At 25.2% G+C, this 20,249-nt stretch overlaps 1 protein-coding gene across 1 annotated transcript in view; it reads right to left on the bottom strand.

The window, feature by feature from the left end:
- Nucleotides 1–20,249, bottom strand: part of LOC111421536 (uncharacterized) — a 111,301-nt gene that overhangs the window by 43,793 nt on the left and 47,259 nt on the right. Inside the window, exon 2 of the mRNA XM_071199176.1 lies at nt 217–351. Coding sequence (XP_071055277.1) covers nt 217–351 — 135 coding nt within the window. The remainder of the gene's footprint in view (nt 1–216; nt 352–20,249) is intronic.

The raw sequence follows: 20,249 nt of genomic DNA, 5'->3' as shown, positions 1-20,249 counted from the left end.
TGAAGGAAATCCTGGGAGTCGATGCCCAAAAGGATTTAAAAGAAATTTGGTACTAAACGGTCTTTGTGGAACAAATCTAAAAAGTGGAAGTTATGAATTTGTTGATGAATACAAAGAGTTTGTGAAAATTCGGGCGAATTCACCCAAAAATCACGGATATAAAACGTTATTTGTGTTGATTTATTTTATTATTAGATGTATTTAAAAGTTACAAACCTGTAACACCCTTAATCTTAAAACGGTGGCGAAAGGGTAAGCCTCAAAGGTGGTAATCTTGTTTATCTGTCCTCCATCAAGGTCGGAGCACGACGTCTGCGGTGGCAAAATCGGTTTTATCCCGGAGAGACAGACCTAAAATTGAAATTGAAATCAAAAACATCGTTGTTTTTTATCTCTACGTATAGATATATAAATATAAATGCGTTTTTAATTCATTGTTTGTTGTTGTTTCATTCAACGTGTTAAAAAGAGATCTAAAAATACGAAGCGTCTGAAACAGGAACGTGAAGTGAAGGAAATAGGAAAAAGGGAACAATGCGATCCATACAGACACGAAACCCTGGAATATTTCGTTTCCACGTATACATGTAAATTTAGACTGAATTGAGAATGATGTTATTATTCCCTTTTCGAGAAACTTGAAGGTTATTTCCAATTTGTGAGTATAATAAGATGTTGAACTTTATTGTTGTGATGTATTTTAATGCGGTTAATAATTGGATGAAATGTTTAATCCCTAATTCGAATCCTGGATATATCCGCCTTGTAATAATATACATTTCAACCAACAAGACACTTTTAGGTTATACGAAAATGCAAGTTTTGTTTCAACATTTCTTTTTCTCAATATTTTTCCAATCCAACCCGTCAATTATTATACACCATTTTAAAGAGAAAGCTTTGAGCTTTAATTTAGAATAAGTCTCATTCCTTAATTTCAATAAATACGGCTTCCAGGAATTTTTAAATTAGCATCTTTTTTGACACTTTTAGGTTATACGAAAATGTAAGTTTTGTTTCAACATTTTTTTTCTTAATATTTTTCCAATCCAACCCGTCAATTATTATACACCATTTTAAAGAGAAAGCTTTGAGCTTTAATTTAAAATAAGTCTTATTCCTTAATTTCAATAAATACGGCTTCCAGGAATTTTTAAATTAGCATCTTTTTTGACATTCCTTGGTTATACCAAAATGAAAGTTTTGTTTCAACAATTTTTTTCTCAATATTTTTCCAATCCAACCCAACAATTATTATACATCATTTTAAAGAGAAAGCTTTAATTTAAAATAAGTCTCATTCCTTAATTTCAATAAATACGGCTTCCAGGAATTTTTAAATTAGCATCTTTTTTGACATTCTTAGGTTATACGAAAATGTAAGTTTTATTTCAACATTTTTTTTTTTAATGTTTTTCCAATCCAACCCATCAATTATTATACACCATTTTAAAAAGATAGCTTTGAGCTTTAATTTAAAATAAGTCTCATTCCTTAATTTCAATAAATACGGCTTCCAGGAATTATTAAATTAGCATCTTTTTTGACATTCTTAGGTTATACGAAAATTTAAGTTTTGTTTCAACAATTTTTTTCTCAATATTTTTCTAATCCAACCCATCAATTATTATCCATCATTTTAAAGAAAAAGCTTTGAGCTTTAATTTAGAATAAGTCTCATTCCTTAATTTCAATAAATACGGCTTCCAGGAATTTTTAAATTAGCATCTTTTTTAACACTTTTAGGTTATACGAAAATGTAAGTTTTGTTTCAACAATTTTTTTCTCAATATTTTTCCAATCCAACCCAACAATTATTATACATGATTTTAAAGAGAAAGCTTTGAGCTTTAATTTAGAATAAGTCTCATTCCTTAATTTAAATAAATACGGCTTCCAGGTATTTTTAAATTAGCATCTTTTTCGTCACTTTTAGGTTATACGAAATTGCAAGTTTTGTGTCAACATTTGTTTTCTTAATATTTTTCCAATCCAACTCAACAATTATGATACATCATTTTAAAGAAAAAGCTTTGAGCTTTAATTTAAAATAAGTCTCATTCCTTAATTTCAATAAATACGGCTTCCAGGTATTTTTAAATTAGTTGTATGAATCCATGTTGCAAGTTATATTATATATAGGAAAGTGTATATGTACGTATATATACATATAAAAATATAAAAAACTTCTTACTTGCTTAAATTTTAAACATTTATTGGAACCGGTTTCGACACATAAAGGTCATCATCAGCCAAAATGTCATAAATGAAGAAAATGCTAACGCAACAATATGACAAACACAACAAGATTATTGTGCGCTGTGTTCGTCTTCTTGTACGTTTAATTTTATTTCATAACATATTTATTTAATTTTAACATTTTACCTTAGTTTATTTATTTAAATTTTAATATTTTAATATTCAATGTGTTATTTTTATAAAATTCAACGTTAGCATTTTCTTCATTTATGACATTTTGGCTGATGATGACCTTTATGTATCGAAACCGGATCCAATAAATATTTAAAATTTAAGCAAGTAAGAAGTTTTTTATATTTCTATATGTTTATATACATTTTCCCATTTTTAAATTAGCATCTTTTTTGACACTTTTAGGTTGTACGAATATGTAAGTTTTGTTTCAACAATTCTTTTCTCAATATTTTTCCAATCCAACCCAACAATTATTATACATAATTTTAAAGAGAAAGCTTTGAGCTTTAATTTAGAACAAGTCTCATTCCTTAATTTCAATAAATACGGCTTCCAAGAATTTTTAAATTAGCATCTTCTTTGACACTTTTAGGTTATACGAAAATGAAAATTTTGTTTCAACATTTTTTTTCTCAATATTTTTCTAATCCAACCCATCAATTATTATACATAATTTTAAAGAGAAAGCATTGAGCTTTAATTTAGAAGAAGTCTCATTCCTTAATTTCAATAAATACGGCTTCCAGGAATTTTTAAATTAGCATCTTATTTGACATTCTTAGGTTATACGAAAATGTAAGTGTTGTTTCAACATTTTTTTTCTTAATATTTTTCCAATCCAACCCAACGATTATTATACATCATTTTAAAGAAAAAGCTTTGAGATTTAATTTAGAACAAGTCTCATTCCTTAATTTCAATAAATACGGCTTCCAAGAATTTTTAAATTAGCATCTTCTTTGACACTTTTAGGTTATACGAAAATGTAAGTTTTGTTTCAACATTTTTTTTCTCAATATTTTTCCAATTCAACCCAACGATTATTATACATCATTTTAAAGAGAAAGCTTTGAGATTTAATTTAGAACAAGTCTCATTCCTTAAGTTCAATAAATACGGCTTCCAAGAATTTTTAAATTAGCATCTTCTTTGACACTTTTAGGTTATATGAAAATGAAAGTTTTGTTTCAACATTTTTTTTCTCAATATTTTTCTAATCCAACCCATCAATTATTATACATCATTTTAAAGAGAAAGCTTTGAGCTTTAATTTAGAAGAAGTCTCATTCCTTAATTTCAATAAATACGGCTTCCAGGAATTTTTAAATTAGCATCTTATTTGACATTCTTAGGTTATACGAAAATGTAAGTGTTGTTTCAACATTTTTTTTCTTAATATTTTTCCAATCCAACCCAACAATTATTATACATCGTTTTAAAGACAAAGGTTTGAGCTTTAATTTAGAATAAGTCTCATTCCTTAATTTCAATAAACACGGCTTCCAGGAATTTTTGAATTAGCGTCTTTTTTGACACTTTTAATTTATACAAAAATGTAAGATTTGTTTCAACATTTTTTTTCTCAATATTTTTTCAATCCAACCCAACAATTATTATACATCATTTTAAAGAGAAAGCTTTGAGCTTTAATTTAGAATAAGTTTCCTTCCTTAATTTAAATAAATACGGCTTTCAGGAATTTTTAAATTAGCATCTTTTTTGACATTCTTAGGTTATACGAAAATAAAAGTTTTGTTTTAAAATTTTTTTTCTTAATATTTTTCCAATCCAACCTATTAATTATTATACATCATTTTAAAGAGAAAGTTTTGAGCTTTAATTTAAAATAAGTCTCATTCCTTAATTTCAATAAACACGGCTTCCAGGAATTTTTAAATTAGCATCTTTTTTAACACTTTTTAGCTATACGATAATATAAGTTTTGTTTCAACATTCTTTTTCTCAATATTTTTTCAATTCAACCCAACAATTATTATACACCCTTTTAAAGAGAAAGCTTTGAGCTTTAATTTAGAATAAGTTTTCTTCCTTAATTTAAATAAATACGGCTTCCAGGAATTTTTAAATTAGCATCTTTTTTAACATTTTTAGGTTATACGAAAATGTAAGTTTTGTTTCAACAATTTTTTTCTCAATATTTTTCCAATCCAACCCAACAATTATTATACATCATTTTAAAGAGAAAGCTTTGAGCTTTAATTTAGAATAAGTCTCATTCCTTAATTTCAATAAATACGGCTTCCAGGAATTTTTAAATTAGCATTTTTTTTGACATTCTTAGGTTATACGAAAATGTAAGTTTTATTTCAACTTTTTTTTTCTCAATATTTTTCCAATCCAACCCAATAATTATTACACATGATTTTAAAGAGAAAGCTTTGAGCTTTAATTTAGAATAAGTCTCATTCCTTAATTTCAATAAATACAGCTTCCAGGAATTTTTAAATTACCATCTTTTTGACACTTTTAGGTTATACCAAAATGTACGTTTTGTTTCAACAATTTTTTTCTTAATATTTTTCCAATCCAACCCAACAATTATTATACATGATTTTAAAGAGAAAGCTTTGAGCTTTAATTTAGAATAAGTCTCATTCCTTAATTTCAATAAATACAGCTTTCAGGAATTTTTAAATTAGCATCTTTTTGACACTTTTAGGTTATACCAAAATGTACGTTTTGTTTCAAAAATTTTTTTCTTAATATTTTTCCAATCCAACCCAACAATTGTTAAACATCATTTTAAAGACAAAGCTTTGTGCTTTACTTTAGAATAAGTTTCCTTCCTTAATTTAAATAAATACGGCTTCCAGGTATTTTTAAATTAGCATCTTTTCGACACTTTTAGGTTATACGAAATTGCAAGTTTTGAGTCAACATTTTTTTTCTTAATATTTTTCCAATCCAACTAAACAATTATTATACATCATTTTAAAGAGAAAGCTTTGAGCTTTAATTTAAAATAAGTCTCATTCCTTAATTTCAATAAATACGGTTTCCAGGAATTTTTAAGTTAGCATCTTTTTTGACACTGTTAGGTTATACGAAAATGTAAGTTTTGTTTCAACATTTCTTTTCTTAATATTTTTCCAATCCAACCCAACAATTATTATACATCATTTTAAAGAGAAAGCTTTGAGCTTTAATTTAGAATAAGTCTCATTCCTCTATTTCAATAAATACGGCTTCCAGGAATTTTTAAATTAGCATCTTTTTTGACACTCTTAGGTTATACGAAAATGTAAGATTTGTCTCAACATTTTTTTTCTCAACATTTTTCCAATCCAACTCAACAATTATTATACATCATTTTAAAGAGAAAGCTTTGAGCTTTAATTTAGAATAAGTCTCATTCCTTAATTTCAATAAATACGGCTTCCAGGAATTTTTAAATTAGCATCTTTTTTGACACTTTTAGGTTATACGAAAATGTAAGTTTTTTTTCAAAATTTTTTTTCTTAATATTTTTCCAATCCAACTCAACAATTATTATACATCATTTTAAAGAGAAAGCTTTGAGCTTTAATTTAGAATAAGTCTCATTCCTTAATTTCAATAAGCACGGCTTCCAGGAATTTTTAAATTAGTATCTTTTTTGACACTTTTAGGTTATACGGAAATGTAAGTTTTGTTTCAACATTTTTTTTCTCAATATTTTTCCAATCTAACCCAACAATTATTATACATCATTTTAAAGAGAAAGCTTTGAGCTTTAATTTAGAATAAGTCTCATTCCTTAATTTCAATAAATACGGCTTCCAGGAATTTTTAAATTAGCATTTTTTTTGACATTCTTAGGTTATACGAAAATGTAAGTTTTATTTCAACTTTTTTTTTCTCAATATTTTTCCAATCCAACCCAATAATTATTATACATCATTTTAACGAGAAAGCTTTGAGCTTTAATTTAGAACAAGTCTTATATCTTAATTTCAATAAATACGGCTTCCAGGAATTTTTAAATTAGCATCTTTTTTGACACTTTTAGGTTATACGAAAATGTAAGTGTTGTTTCAACATTTTTTTTCTCAATATTTTTCCAATCCAACCCATCAATTATTATCCATCATTTTAAAGAAAAAGCTTTGAGCTTTAATTTAGAATAAGTCTCATTCCTTAATTTCAATAAATACGGCTTCCAGGAATTTTTAAATTAGCATCTTTTTTAACACTTTTAGGTTATACGAAAATGTAAGTTTTGTTTCAACAATTTTTTTCTCAATATTTTTCCAATCCAACCCAACAATTATTATACATGACTTTAAAGAGAAAGCTTTGAGCTTTAATTTAGAATAAGTCTCATTCCTTAATTTCAATAAATACAGCTTTCAGGAATTTTTAAATTAGCATCTTTTTGACACTTTTAGGTTATACCAAAATGTACGTTTTGTTTCAACATTTTTTTTCTTAATATTTTTCCAATCCAACCCAACAATTATGATACATCATTGTAAAGAGAAAGCTTTGAGCTTTAATTTAAAATAAGTATCATTCCTTAATTTCAATAAATACAGCTTCCAGGAATTTTTAAATCAGCATCTTTTTTGACACTTTTAGGTTATACGAAAATGTAAGTTTTGTTTCAACATTTTTTTTCTTAATATTTTTCCAATCCAACCCGTCAATTATTATACACCATTTTAAAGAGAAAACTTTGAGCTTTAATTTAGAATAAGTCTCATTCCTTAATTTCAATAAACACGGCTTCCACGAATTTTTAAATTAGCATCTTATTTGTCACTTTTAGGTTATACGAAAATGTAAGTTTTGTTTCAACAATTTTTTTCTCAATATTTTTCCAATCCAACCCAACAATTATTATGCATGATTTTAAAGAGAAAGCTTTGAGCTTTAATTTAGAATAAGTCTCATTCCTTAATTTCAATAAATACAGCTTCCAGGAATTTTTAAATTAGCATCTTTTTTGACACTTTTAGGTTATACGAAAATGTAAGTTTTATTTCAACTTTTTTTTTCTTAATATTTTTCCAATCCAACCCAACAATTATTATACATCATTTTAAAGAGATAGCTTTGAGCTTTAATTTAAAATAAGTCTCATTCCTTAATTTCAATAAATACGGCTTCCAGGAATTTTTAAATTAGCATCTTTTTTGACACTTTTAGGCTATACGATAATATAAGTTTTGTTTCAACATTTTTTTTCTCAGTATTTTTTCAATTCAACCCAACAATTATTATACACCCTTTTAAAGAGAAAGCTTTGAGCTTTAATTTAGAATAAGTTTTCTTCCTTAATTTAAATAAATACGGCTTCCAGGAATTTTTAAATTAGCATCTTTTTGACACTTTTAGGTTATACCAAAATGTACGTTTTGTTTCAACATTTTTTTTCTTAATATTTTTCCAATCCAACCCAACAATTATGATACATCATTGTAAAGAGAAAGCTTTGAGCTTTAATTTAAAATAAGTATCATTCCTTAATTTCAATAAATACAGCTTCCAGGAATTTTTAAATCAGCATCTTTTTTGACACTTTTAGGTTATACGAAAATGTAAGTTTTGTTTCAACATTTTTTTTCTTAATATTTTTCCAATCCAACCCGTCAATTATTATACACCATTTTAAAGAGAAAACTTTGAGCTTTAATTTAGAATAAGTCTCATTCCTTAATTTCAATAAACACGGCTTCCACGAATTTTTAAATTAGCATCTTATTTGTCACTTTTAGGTTATACGAAAATGTAAGTTTTGTTTCAACAATTTTTTTCTCAATATTTTTCCAATCCAACCCAACAATTATTATGCATGATTTTAAAGAGAAAGCTTTGAGCTTTAATTTAGAATAAGTCTCATTCCTTAATTTCAATAAATACAGCTTCCAGGAATTTTTAAATTAGCATCTTTTTTGACACTTTTAGGTTATACGAAAATGTAAGTTTTATTTCAACTTTTTTTTTCTTAATATTTTTCCAATCCAACCCAACAATTATTATACATCATTTTAAAGAGATAGCTTTGAGCTTTAATTTAAAATAAGTCTCATTCCTTAATTTCAATAAATACGGCTTCCAGGAATTTTTAAATTAGCATCTTTTTTGACACTTTTAGGCTATACGATAATATAAGTTTTGTTTCAACATTTTTTTTCTCAGTATTTTTTCAATTCAACCCAACAATTATTATACACCCTTTTAAAGAGAAAGCTTTGAGCTTTAATTTAGAATAAGTTTTCTTCCTTAATTTAAATAAATACGGCTTCCAGGAATTTTTAAATTAGCATCTTTTTTAACATTTTTAGGTTATACGAAAATGTAAGTTTTGTTTCAATAATTTTTTTCTCAATATTTTTCCAATCCAACCCAACAATTATTATACATCATTTTAAAGAGAAAGCTTTGAGCTTTAATTTAAAATAAGTCTCATTCCTTAATTTCAATAAATACAGCTTCCAGGAATTTTTAAATTAGCATCTTTTTTAACATTTTTAGGTTATATGAAAATGTAAGTTTTGTTTCAATACTTTTTTTCTCAATTCTTTTTTGACACTCTTAGGTTATACGAAAATAGGGGATTGTATATTTTGCTAAAATTGATTCCAAAGGCCTTTACTGAGTGTATTTTGATAGCATTTTAATTCTGCCTGATTCTGTCACAAAGTTTCAAAATTTTTAACTTCTAGCTTTAATGCTGCATAATCATAATCATAGATGCTAAGATAATCTTTAATACTTGATATCTTAGGAACTAATTGAGATATCACCATGAAACAGAACGCAATTGAAAACAAATTTAGTTAGTATTTAAATGCTTTAAATATCAATTTTTCAAATTTTTAAATTTGGGAGTTACGATTTTTTGAACTCATCTCTGCATAACCATAATTATAACTGTTATAAGATAAAAGTACTTAATATTTAAGATTTCGTATCTCGAAGACTAATTGAGATATCAGTATAAACCACCAGTATAAATACAATGAATATTTCGTTTCCACATATACATATAAATTTAGACTAAATTGAGAATGATATTGAAGGTTATTTCCAAATTGTGAGTATAATAAGATGTTGAACTTATTGTTTTGATGTATTCTAACACAATTAATAATTGTATGAAATGTTTAATCCCTAATTCAATGTCCTGGATATATCCGCTTTGTAATAATTTACATTTCAATTACGACCAATTAGCTGTGTTCGATCGAATTCCACCCTGGCTAAAAGCTCTAACAAAAAATTAATTTCGATGTTGTTCGAGAATGTTCTAATGATAATGTGTTAATGGAAATAAATGGATTTTGCAACGTTAGTTAATTATTACATTTACATAATTAGATTTAATACACTTTTTTTTGTACAAAATAAAATGGGAAGAATGACCAAAACGAGTTAACATATCATTAGTTGGTGTAAAAGCTGTTATAATATGATGCAAAAATGTAAATAAGAGGAAACAAAGAGGAGAATACAAACAACTCTGAAATTTCAAACAATACTGAAAATAAAAACAAAAAAAATGTTTTACTCATTATTTTCTTGGTAGAGCACGGAATTCGGAAAGGTTTAGAAAAAAAGCTTTCTCTGCATAATCATAATTATAACTGTTATAAGATAAAACTAATTAATCTTTAGGAATTCGTATCTCGAAGACTAATTGAGATATCAGTATAAAACTAAAAGAAATTTAAAGCAAATTTAATCAATATTTAATACTGTGAATATCATTTTTTTAAATCTTTAAGTTAGGGAGTTATCATTTTTTGAATTAATGTCTGTATAATCATAATCATAGATGTTAAGATAATCTTTAATACGTGATATCTTAGGAACTAATTGAGATATCGCCATGAAATAGAAAGCAATTTAAAGCAAATTTAGTTAGTATTTGATGTCTTGAGTATCAATTTTTCAAATCTTTAAATTTGGTAGTTACGATTTTTTGAATTCATCTCTGCATAATCATAATTATAACTGTTATAAGATAAAACTACTTAATCTTTAAGATTTCGTATCTCGAAGACTAATTGAGATATCAGTATAAAACTAAAAGAAATTTAAAGCAAATTTAATCAATATTTAATACCATGAATATCATTTTTTTAAATTTTTAAGTTAGGGAGTTATCATTTTTTGTATTAATGTCTGTATAATCATAATCATAGATGTTAAGATAATCTTTAATATGTGAAATCTTGGGAACTAATTGAGATATCGACATGAAATGAAAACCAATTTAAAGCAAATTTAGATAGTATTTAATGTCTTGAATATCAATTTTTCAAATCTTTAAATTTGGGAGTTACGATTTTTTGAATTCATCTCTGCATAATCATAATTATAACTGTTACAAGATAAAAGTACTTAATCTTTAAGAATTCGTATCTCGAAGACTAATTGAGATATCAGTATAAAACTAAAAGAAATTTAAAGCAAATTTAATCAATATTTAATACCTTGAATATCATTTTTTTAAATTTTTAAGTTAGGGAGTTATCATTTTTTGAATTAATTTCTGAATAATCATAATCATAGATGTTAAGATAATCTTTAATACTTGATATCATAGGAACTAATTGAGATATCACCATGAAATAGAAAGCAATTTAAAGCAAATTTAGTTAGTATTTGAGGTCTTGAATATCAATTTTCCAAATCTTTAAATTTGGGAGTTACGATTTTTTGAATTCATCTCTGCATAATCATAATTATAACTGTGATAAGATAAAAGTACTTAATCTTTAAGAATTCGTATCTCGAAGACTAATTGAGATATTAGTATAAAACTAAAAGACATTTAAAGCAAATTTAATCAATATTTAATACCGTCAATATCATTTTTTTAAATCTTTAAGTTAGGGAGTTATCATTTTTTGAATTAATGTCTGTATAATCATAATCATAGATTTTAAGATAATCTTTAATACTTGATATTTTAAGAACTAATTGAGATATCGCCATGAAATAGAAAGCAATTTAAAGCAAATTTAGTTAGTATTTAATGTCTTGAATATCAATTTTTCAAATCTTTAAATTTGGGAGTTACCATTTTTTGAGTTCATCTCTGCATAATTATAATTATAATTGTTATAAGATAAAAGTACTTAATCTTTAAGATTTCGTATCTCGAAGACTAATTGAGATATCAGTATAAAACTAAAAGAAATTTAAAGCAAATTTAATCAATATTTAATACCGTGAATATCATTTTTTTAAATCTTTAAGTTAGGGAGTTATCATTTTTTGAATTAATGTCTGCATGATCATAATCATAGATGTTAAGATAATCTTTAATACTTGATATCTTAGGAACTAATTGAGATATCGCCATGAAATAGAAAGCAATTTAAAGCAAATTTAGTTAGTATTTGATGTCTTGAGTATCAATTTTCCAAATCTTTAAATTTGGGAGTTACGATTTTTTGAGTTCATCTCTGCATAATCATAATTATAATTGTTATAAGATAAAAGTACTTAATCTTTAAGACTTCGTATCTCGAAGACTAATTGAGATATCAGTATAAAACTAAAAGAAATTTAAAGCAAATTTAATCAATATTTAATACCGTGAATATCATTTTTTAAAATCTTTAAGTTAGGGAGTTATCATTTTTTGAATTAATATCTGCACAATCATAATCATAGATGTTAAGATAATCTTTAATACTTAATATCTTAGGAACTAATTGAGATATCGCCATGAAATAAAAAGCGATTTAAAGCAAATTTAGTTAGTATTTGATGTCTTGAGTATCAATTTTTCAAATCTTTTAATTTGGGAGTTACGATTTTTTGAATTCATATCTGCATAATCATAATTATAACTGTTATAAGATAAAACTACTTAATCTTTAAGATTTCGTATCTCGAAGACTAATTGAGATATCAGTATAAAACTAAAAGAAATTTAAAGCAAATTTAATCAATATTTAATACCGTGAATATCATTTTTTTAAATCTTTAAGTTAGGGAGTTATCATTTTTTGAATTAATGTCTGCATGATCATAATCATAGATGTTAAGATAATCTTTAATACTTGATATCTTAGGAACTAATTGAGATATCGCCATGAAATAAAAAGCGATTTAAAGCAAATTTAGTTAGTATTTGATGTCTTGAGTATCAATTTTTCAAATCTTTTAATTTGGGAGTTACGATTTTTTGAATTCATATCTGCATAATCATAATTATAACTGTTATAAGATAAAACTACTTAATCTTTAAGATTTCGTATCTCGAAGACTAATTGAGATATCAGTATAAAACTAAAAGAAATTTAAAGCAAATTTAATCAATATTTAATACCGTGAATATCATTTTTTTAAATCTTTAAGTTAGGGAGTTATCATTTTTTGAATTAATGTCTGCATGATCATAATCATAGATATTAAGATAATCTTTAATACTTGATATCTTAGGAACTAATTGAGATATCGCCATGAAATTGAAATCAATTTAAAGCAAATTTAGTTAGTATTTGATGTCTTGAATATCGATTTTTCAAATCTTTTAATTTGGGAGTTAGGATTTTTTGAATTCATCTCTGCATAATCATAATTATAACTGTTATAAGATAAAAGTACTTAATCTTTAAGAATTCGTATCTCGAAGACTAATTGAGATATCAGTATAAAACTAAAAGCAATTTAAAGCAAATTTAATCAATATTTAATACCGTAAATATCATTTTTTTTAAATCTTTAAGTTAGGGAGTTATCATTTTTTGAATTAATGTCTGAATAATCATAATCATAGATGTTAAGATAATCTTTAATACTTGATATCTTAGGAACCAATTGAGATATCGCCATGAAATAGAAAGCAACTTAAAGCAAATTTAGTTAGTATTTGATGTCTTGAATATCAATTTTTCAAATCTTTAAATTTGGGAGTTACGATTTTTTGAATTCATCTCTGCATAATCATAATTATAACTGTTATAAGATAAAAGTACTTAATCTTTAAGAATTCGTATCTCGAAGACTAATTGAGATATCAGTATAAAACTAAAAGCAATTTAAAAAAAATTTAATCAATATTTACAGCAATTCAATAAATTATCTAGACCTCACAATTTATTGAAATAAAAACAACATTCTGGTATAAGAAACATGACCTATATTGCCGAAATTGGAAGAACGATAAGACAAAGAATAAAACAACATGTGTAACGACAACTCGGGATTTTTTTTATTACAGATAAATATGAAAAATTATTTCACTAACAATAAAAAAACAAATAAACACATTTTATTTGGCAGCGTTGAGATTGACAAATTAAGGGAAGTTGAATGTTTTTTGAAGTTTTCTCTCTTTCAGTATAAAATTCTTAGCATTTATTTACAAATTATAAGCTTTTGATTGTTTACTGTTTAATTCAAATTTTGATAAGTTTATGACCATAAGGCTGATAATGGCCTTACAAAGGTCGAAACCTGTCCCGATGAAATTAAATAAAGCAAGAAGGAGAGAATTCATCATAATATTTTATAATTAACCTTACAACATGGATATTTTCAAAATTATTTTTAATCATTTTCAAAAAATCGTGATAAATTTTGGTTTCAATAAATCTTTATGAAATTATTACCAGTTGTAGTACAAATTATGAGCTTTCCATCGAATGAAATCGATTTTCAAAATATCATTTAGTTTTTGAGATATTAATGGATAAACATTTATTCATTTTCTAGGGGTACAATTACCTCCAAAAATTTTTTAAAAAATTGTAATAAATCAGGATTTCAATAAATCTTTATGATAATATCACAGTTTGTAGTACAAATTATAAGCTTTCTAATGAAAGTAACGGAGTTTCAAAATATCATTTAGCTTTTGAGATATTAATGTGTAAACATAGCGCAGTTTTATTCATTTTCTAGTTATTTCCACTGAATTTTCAAAAAATCGTAATAAATCGGGATTTCAATAAATCTTTATGAAAATATCACCGTTTGTAGTACAAATTATAAGCTTTCTGATGAAAGTAACGAAGTTTCAAAATATCATTTAGCTTTTGAGATATTAATGTATAAACATAGCGCGGTTTTATTCATTTTCTAGTTATCTCCACTGAATTTTCAAAAAATCGTAATAAATCGGGATTTCAATAAATCTTTATCAAATTATCATCGTTTGTAGTACAAATTATGAGCTTTCCAACGAATAAAATCAATTTTCAAAATATCATTTAGCTTTTGAGATATTAATGTATAAACATAGCGCGGTTTTATTCATTTTCTAGTTATCTCCACTGAATTTTCAAAAAATCGTAATAAATCGGGATTTCAATAAATCTTTATGAAAATATCACCGTTTGTAGTACAAATTATAAGCTTTCTGATGAAAGTAACGAAATTTCAAAATATCATTTAGCTTTTGAGATATTAATGTATAAACATAGCGCGGTTTTATTCATTTTCTAGTTATCTCCACTGAATTTTCAAAAAATCATAATAAATCGGAACTTCAATAAATCTTTATCAAATTATCATCGTTTGTAGTACAAATTATGAGCTTTCCAGCGAATGAAATCGATTTTCAAAATATCATTTAGTTTTTGAGATATTAATGTATAAACATTTATTCATTTTCTAGGGGTACAATTACATCCAGAAAATTTTTAAAAATTGTAATAAATCAGAATTTCAATAAATCTTTATGAAAATATCACCGTTTGTAGTACAAATTATAAGCTTTCTAATGAAAGTAACGGAGTTTCAAAATATCCTTTAGCTTTTGAGTTATTGATGTATAAACATAGCGCGGTTTTATTTATTTTCTAGTTATCTCCACTAAATCTTCAAAAAATCGTAATAAATCGGGACTTCAATAAATCTTTATCAAATTATCATCGTTTGTAGTACAAATTATGAGCTTTCCAAGGAATGAAATCGATTTTCAAAATATCATTTAGTTTTTGAGATATTAATGTATAAACATTTATTCATTTTCTAGGGGTACAATTATTACTTCCAGAAAATTTTAAAGAAATTGTAATAAATCACGATTTCAATAAATCTGCATGAAAATATCACCGTTTGTAGTACAAATTATAAGCTTTCTAATGAAAGTAACGGAGTTTCAAAATATCCTTTAGCTTTTGAGATATTGATGTATAAACATAGCGCGGTTTTATTCATTTTCTAGTTATCTCCACTGAATTTTCAAAAAATCATAATAAATCGGGATTTCAATAAATCTTTATCAAATTATCATCGTTTGTAGCACAAATTATGAGCTTTCCAAGGAATGAAATCGATTTTCAAAATATCATTTAGTTTTTGAGATATTAATGGATAAACATTTATTCATTTTCTAGGGGTACAATTATTACTTCCAGAAAATTTTTAAAAAATTGTAATAAATCAGGATTTCAATAAATCTTTATGAAAATATCACCGTTTGTAGTACAAATTATAAGCTTTCTAATGAAAGTAACGGAGTTTCAAAATATCATTTAGCTTCTGAGATATTAATGTATAAACATAGCACTTAATCTACTGAATTTTCAAAAAATCGTAATAAATCGGGACTTCAATAAATCTTTATCAAATTATCATCGTTTGTAGTACAAATTATGAGCTTTCCAGCGAATGAAATCGATTTTCAAAATATCATTTAGTTTTTGAGATATTAATGTATAAACATTTATTCATTTTCTAGGGGTATAATTACTTCCAGAAAATTTTTAAAAAATTGTAATAAATCAGGATTTCAATAAATCTTTATGAAAATATCACCGTTTGTAGTACAAATTATAAGCTTTCTAATGAAAGTAACGGAGTTTTAAAATATCATTTAGCTTTTGAGATATTAATGTATAAACATAGCGCAGTTTTATTCATTTTCTAGTTATCTCCACTGAATTTTCAAAAAATCGTAATAAATCGGGACTTCAATAAATCTTTATCAAATTATCATCGTTTGTAGTACAAATTATGAGCTTTCCAACGAATGAAATCGATTTTCAAAATATCATTTAGTTTTTGAGATATTAATGTATAAACATTTATTCATTTTCTAGGGGTACAATTACTTCAATAAAATTTTTAAAAAATTGTAATAAATCAGGATTTCAATAAATCTTTATGAAAATATCACCGTTTGTAGTACAAATTATAAGCTTTCTAATGAAAGTAACGGAGTTTCAAAATATCATTTAGCTTTTGAGATATTGATGTATAAACATAGCGCGGTTTTATTCATTTTCTAGTTATCTGCACTGAATTTTCAAAAAATCGTAATAAATCGGGATTTCAATAAATCTTTATGAAAATATCACCGTTTGTAGTACAAATTATAAGCTTTCTAATGAAAGTAACGGAGTTTCAAAATATCATTTAACTTTTGAGATATTAATGTATAAACATAGCGCGGTTTTATTCATTTTCTAGTTATCTCCACAGAATTTTCAAAAAATCGTAATAAATCGGGACTTCAATAAATCTTTATCAAATTATCATCGTTTGTAGTACAAATTATGAGCTTTCCAACGAATGAAATCGATTTTCAAAATATCATTTAGTTTTTGAGATATTAATGTATAAACATTTATTCATTTTCTAGGAGTACAATTACTTCCAGAAAATTTTTAAAAAATTGTAATAAATCAGGATTTCAATAAATCTTTATGAAAATATCACCGTTTGTAGTACAAATTATAAGCTTTCTAATGAAAGTAACGGAGTTTCAAAATATCATTTAGCTTTTGAGATATTGATGTATAAACATAGCGCGGTTTTATTCATTTTCTAGTTATCTCCACTGAATTTTTAAAAAATCGTAATAAATCGGGACTTCAATAAATCTTTATCAAATTATCATCGTTTGTAGTACAAATTATGAGCTTTCCAACGAATGAAATCGATTTTCAAAATATCATTTAGTTTTTGAGATATTAATGTATAAACATTTATTCATTTTCTAGGGGTACAATTACTTCAATAAAATTTTTAAAAAATTGTAATAAATCAGGATTTCAATAAATCTTTATGAAAATATCACCGTTTGTAGTACAAATTATAAGCTTTCTAATGAAAGTAACGGAGTTTCAAAATATCATTTAGCTTTTGAGATATTGATGTATAAACATAGCGCGGTTTTATTCATTTTCTAGTTATCTCCACTGAATTTTTAAAAAATCGTAATAAATCGGGACTTCAATAAATCTTTATCAAATTATCATCGTTTGTAGTACAAATTATGAGCTTTCCAACGAATGAAATCGATTTTCAAAATATCATTTAGTTTTTGAGATATTAATGTATAAACATTTATTCATTTTCTAGGAGTACAATTACTTCCAGAAAATTTTTAAAAAATTGTAATAAATCAGGATTTCAATAAATCTTTATGAAAATATCACCGTTTGTAGTACAAATTATAAGCTTTCTAATGAAAGTAACGGAGTTTCAAAATATCATTTAGCTTTTGAGATATTGATGTATAAACATAGCGCGGTTTTATTCATTTTCTAGTTATCTGCACTGAATTTTCAAAAAATCGTAATAAATCGGGATTTCAATAAATCTTTATGAAAATATCACCGTTTGTAGTACAAATTATAAGCTTTCTAATGAAAGTAACGGAGTTTCAAAATATCATTTAACTTTTGAGATATTAATGTATAAACATAGCGCGGTTTTATTCATTTTCTAGTTATCTCCACAGAATTTTCAAAAAATCGTAATAAATCGGGACTTCAATAAATCTTTATCAAATTATCATCGTTTGTAGTACAAATTATGAGCTTTCCAACGAATGAAATCGATTTTCAAAATATCATTTAGTTTTTGAGATATTAATGTATAAACATTTATTCATTTTCTAGGAGTACAATTACTTCCAGAAAATTTTTAAAAAATTGTAATAAATCAGGATTTCAATAAATCTTTATGAAAATATCACCGTTTGTAGTACAAATTATAAGCTTTCTAATGAAAGTAACGGAGTTTCAAAATATCATTTAGCTTTTGAGATATTGATGTATAAACATAGCGCGGTTTTATTCATTTTCTAGTTATCTCCACTGAATTTTTAAAAAATCGTAATAAATCGGGACTTCAATAAATCTTTATCAAATTATCATCGTTTGTAGTACAAATTATGAGCTTTCCAACATATGAAATCGATTTTCAAAATATCATTTAGTTTTTGAGATATTAATGTATAAACATTTATTCATTTTCTAGGGGTACAATTACTTTAATAAAATTTTTAAAAAATTGTAATAAATCAGGATTTCAATAAATTTTTATGAAAATATCACCGTTTGTAGTACAAATTATAAGCTTTCTAATGAAAGTAACGGAGTTTCAAAATATCATTTAGCTTTTAAGATATTAATGTATAAACATAGCGCGGTTTTATTCATTTTCTAGTTATCTACACTGATTTTTCAAAAAATCGTAATAAATCGGGACTTCAATAAAACTTTATGAAAATATCACCGTTTGTAGTACAAATTATAAGGTTTCTAATGAAAGTAACGGAGTTTCAAAATATCATTTAACTTTTGAGATATTAATGTATAAACATTGCGCGGTTTTATTCATTTTCTAGTTATCTCCACTGAATTTTCAAAAAATCTTAATAAATCGGGACTTCAATGAATCTTTATCAAATTATCATCGTTTGTAGTACAAATTGAGCTTTCCAACGAATGAAATCGATTTTCAAAATATCATTTAGTTTTTGAGATATTAATGTATAAACATTTATTCATTTTCTAGGGGTACAATTACTTCCCGAAAATTTTTAAAAAATTGTAATAAATCAGGTTTTCAATAAATCTTTATGAAAGTATCACCGTTTGTAGTACAAATTATAAGCTTTCTAATGAAAGTAACGGAGTTTCAAAATATCATTTAGCTTTTGAGATATTAATGTATAAACATAGCGCGGTTTTATTCATTTTCTAGTTATCTCCACTGAATTTTCAAAAAATCTTAATAAATCGGGACTTCAATAAATCTTTATCAAATTATCATCGTTTGTAGTACAAATTATGAGCTTTCCAACGAATTAAATCGATTTTCAAAATATCATTTAGTTTTTGAGATATTAATGTATAAACATTTATTCATTTTCTAGGGTACAATTACTTCCAGAAAATTTTTAAAAAATTGTAATAAATCAGGATTTCAATAAATCTTTATGAAAATATCACCGTTTGTAGTACAAATTATAAGCTTTCTAATGAAAGTAACGGAGTTTCAAAATATCATTTAACTTTTGAGATATTAATGTATAAACATTGCGCGGTTTTATTCATTTTCTAGTTATCTCCACTGCATATTCAAAAAATCGTAATAAATCGGGATTTCAATAAATCTTTATGAAAATATCACCGTTTGTAGTACAAATTATAAGCTTTCTAATGAAAGTAACGGAGTTTCAAAATATCATTTAGCTTTTGAGATATTAATGTATAAACATAGCGCGGTTTTATTCATTTTCTAGTTATCTCCACTGAATTCTCAAAAAATCGTAATAAATCGGGATTTCAATAAATCTTTATGAAAATATCACCGTTTGTAGTACAAATTATAAGCTTTCTAATGAAAGTAACGGAGTTTCAAAATATCATTTAGCTTTTGAGATATTAATGTATAAACATAGCGCGGTTTTATTCATTTTCTAGTTATCTCCACTGAATTTTCAAAAAATCTTAATAAATCGGGACTTCAATAAATCTTTATCAAATTATCATCGTTTGTAGTACAAATTATGAGCTTTCCAACGAATTAAATCGATTTTCAAAATATCATTTAGTTTTTGAGATATTAATGTATAAACATTTATTCATTTTCTAGGGTACAATTACTTCCAGAAAATTTTTAAAAAAATGTAATAAATCAGGATTTCAATAAATCTTTATGAAAATATCACCGTTTTTAGTACAAATTATAAGCTTTCTAATGAAAGTAACGGAGTTTCAAAATATCATTTAACTTTTGAGATATTAATGTATAAACATTGCGCGGTTTTATTCATTTTCTAGTTATCTCCACTGCATATTCAAAAAATCGTAATAAATCGGGATTTC

This window comes from Onthophagus taurus, chromosome 10 (genome assembly GCF_036711975.1).
Source record: "Onthophagus taurus isolate NC chromosome 10, IU_Otau_3.0, whole genome shotgun sequence".
Lineage (NCBI taxonomy): Eukaryota > Metazoa > Arthropoda > Insecta > Coleoptera > Scarabaeidae > Onthophagus > Onthophagus taurus.
The sequence above is the reverse complement of the archived record's forward strand: the minus strand, read 5'-3'. Positions and strand labels throughout refer to the sequence as shown.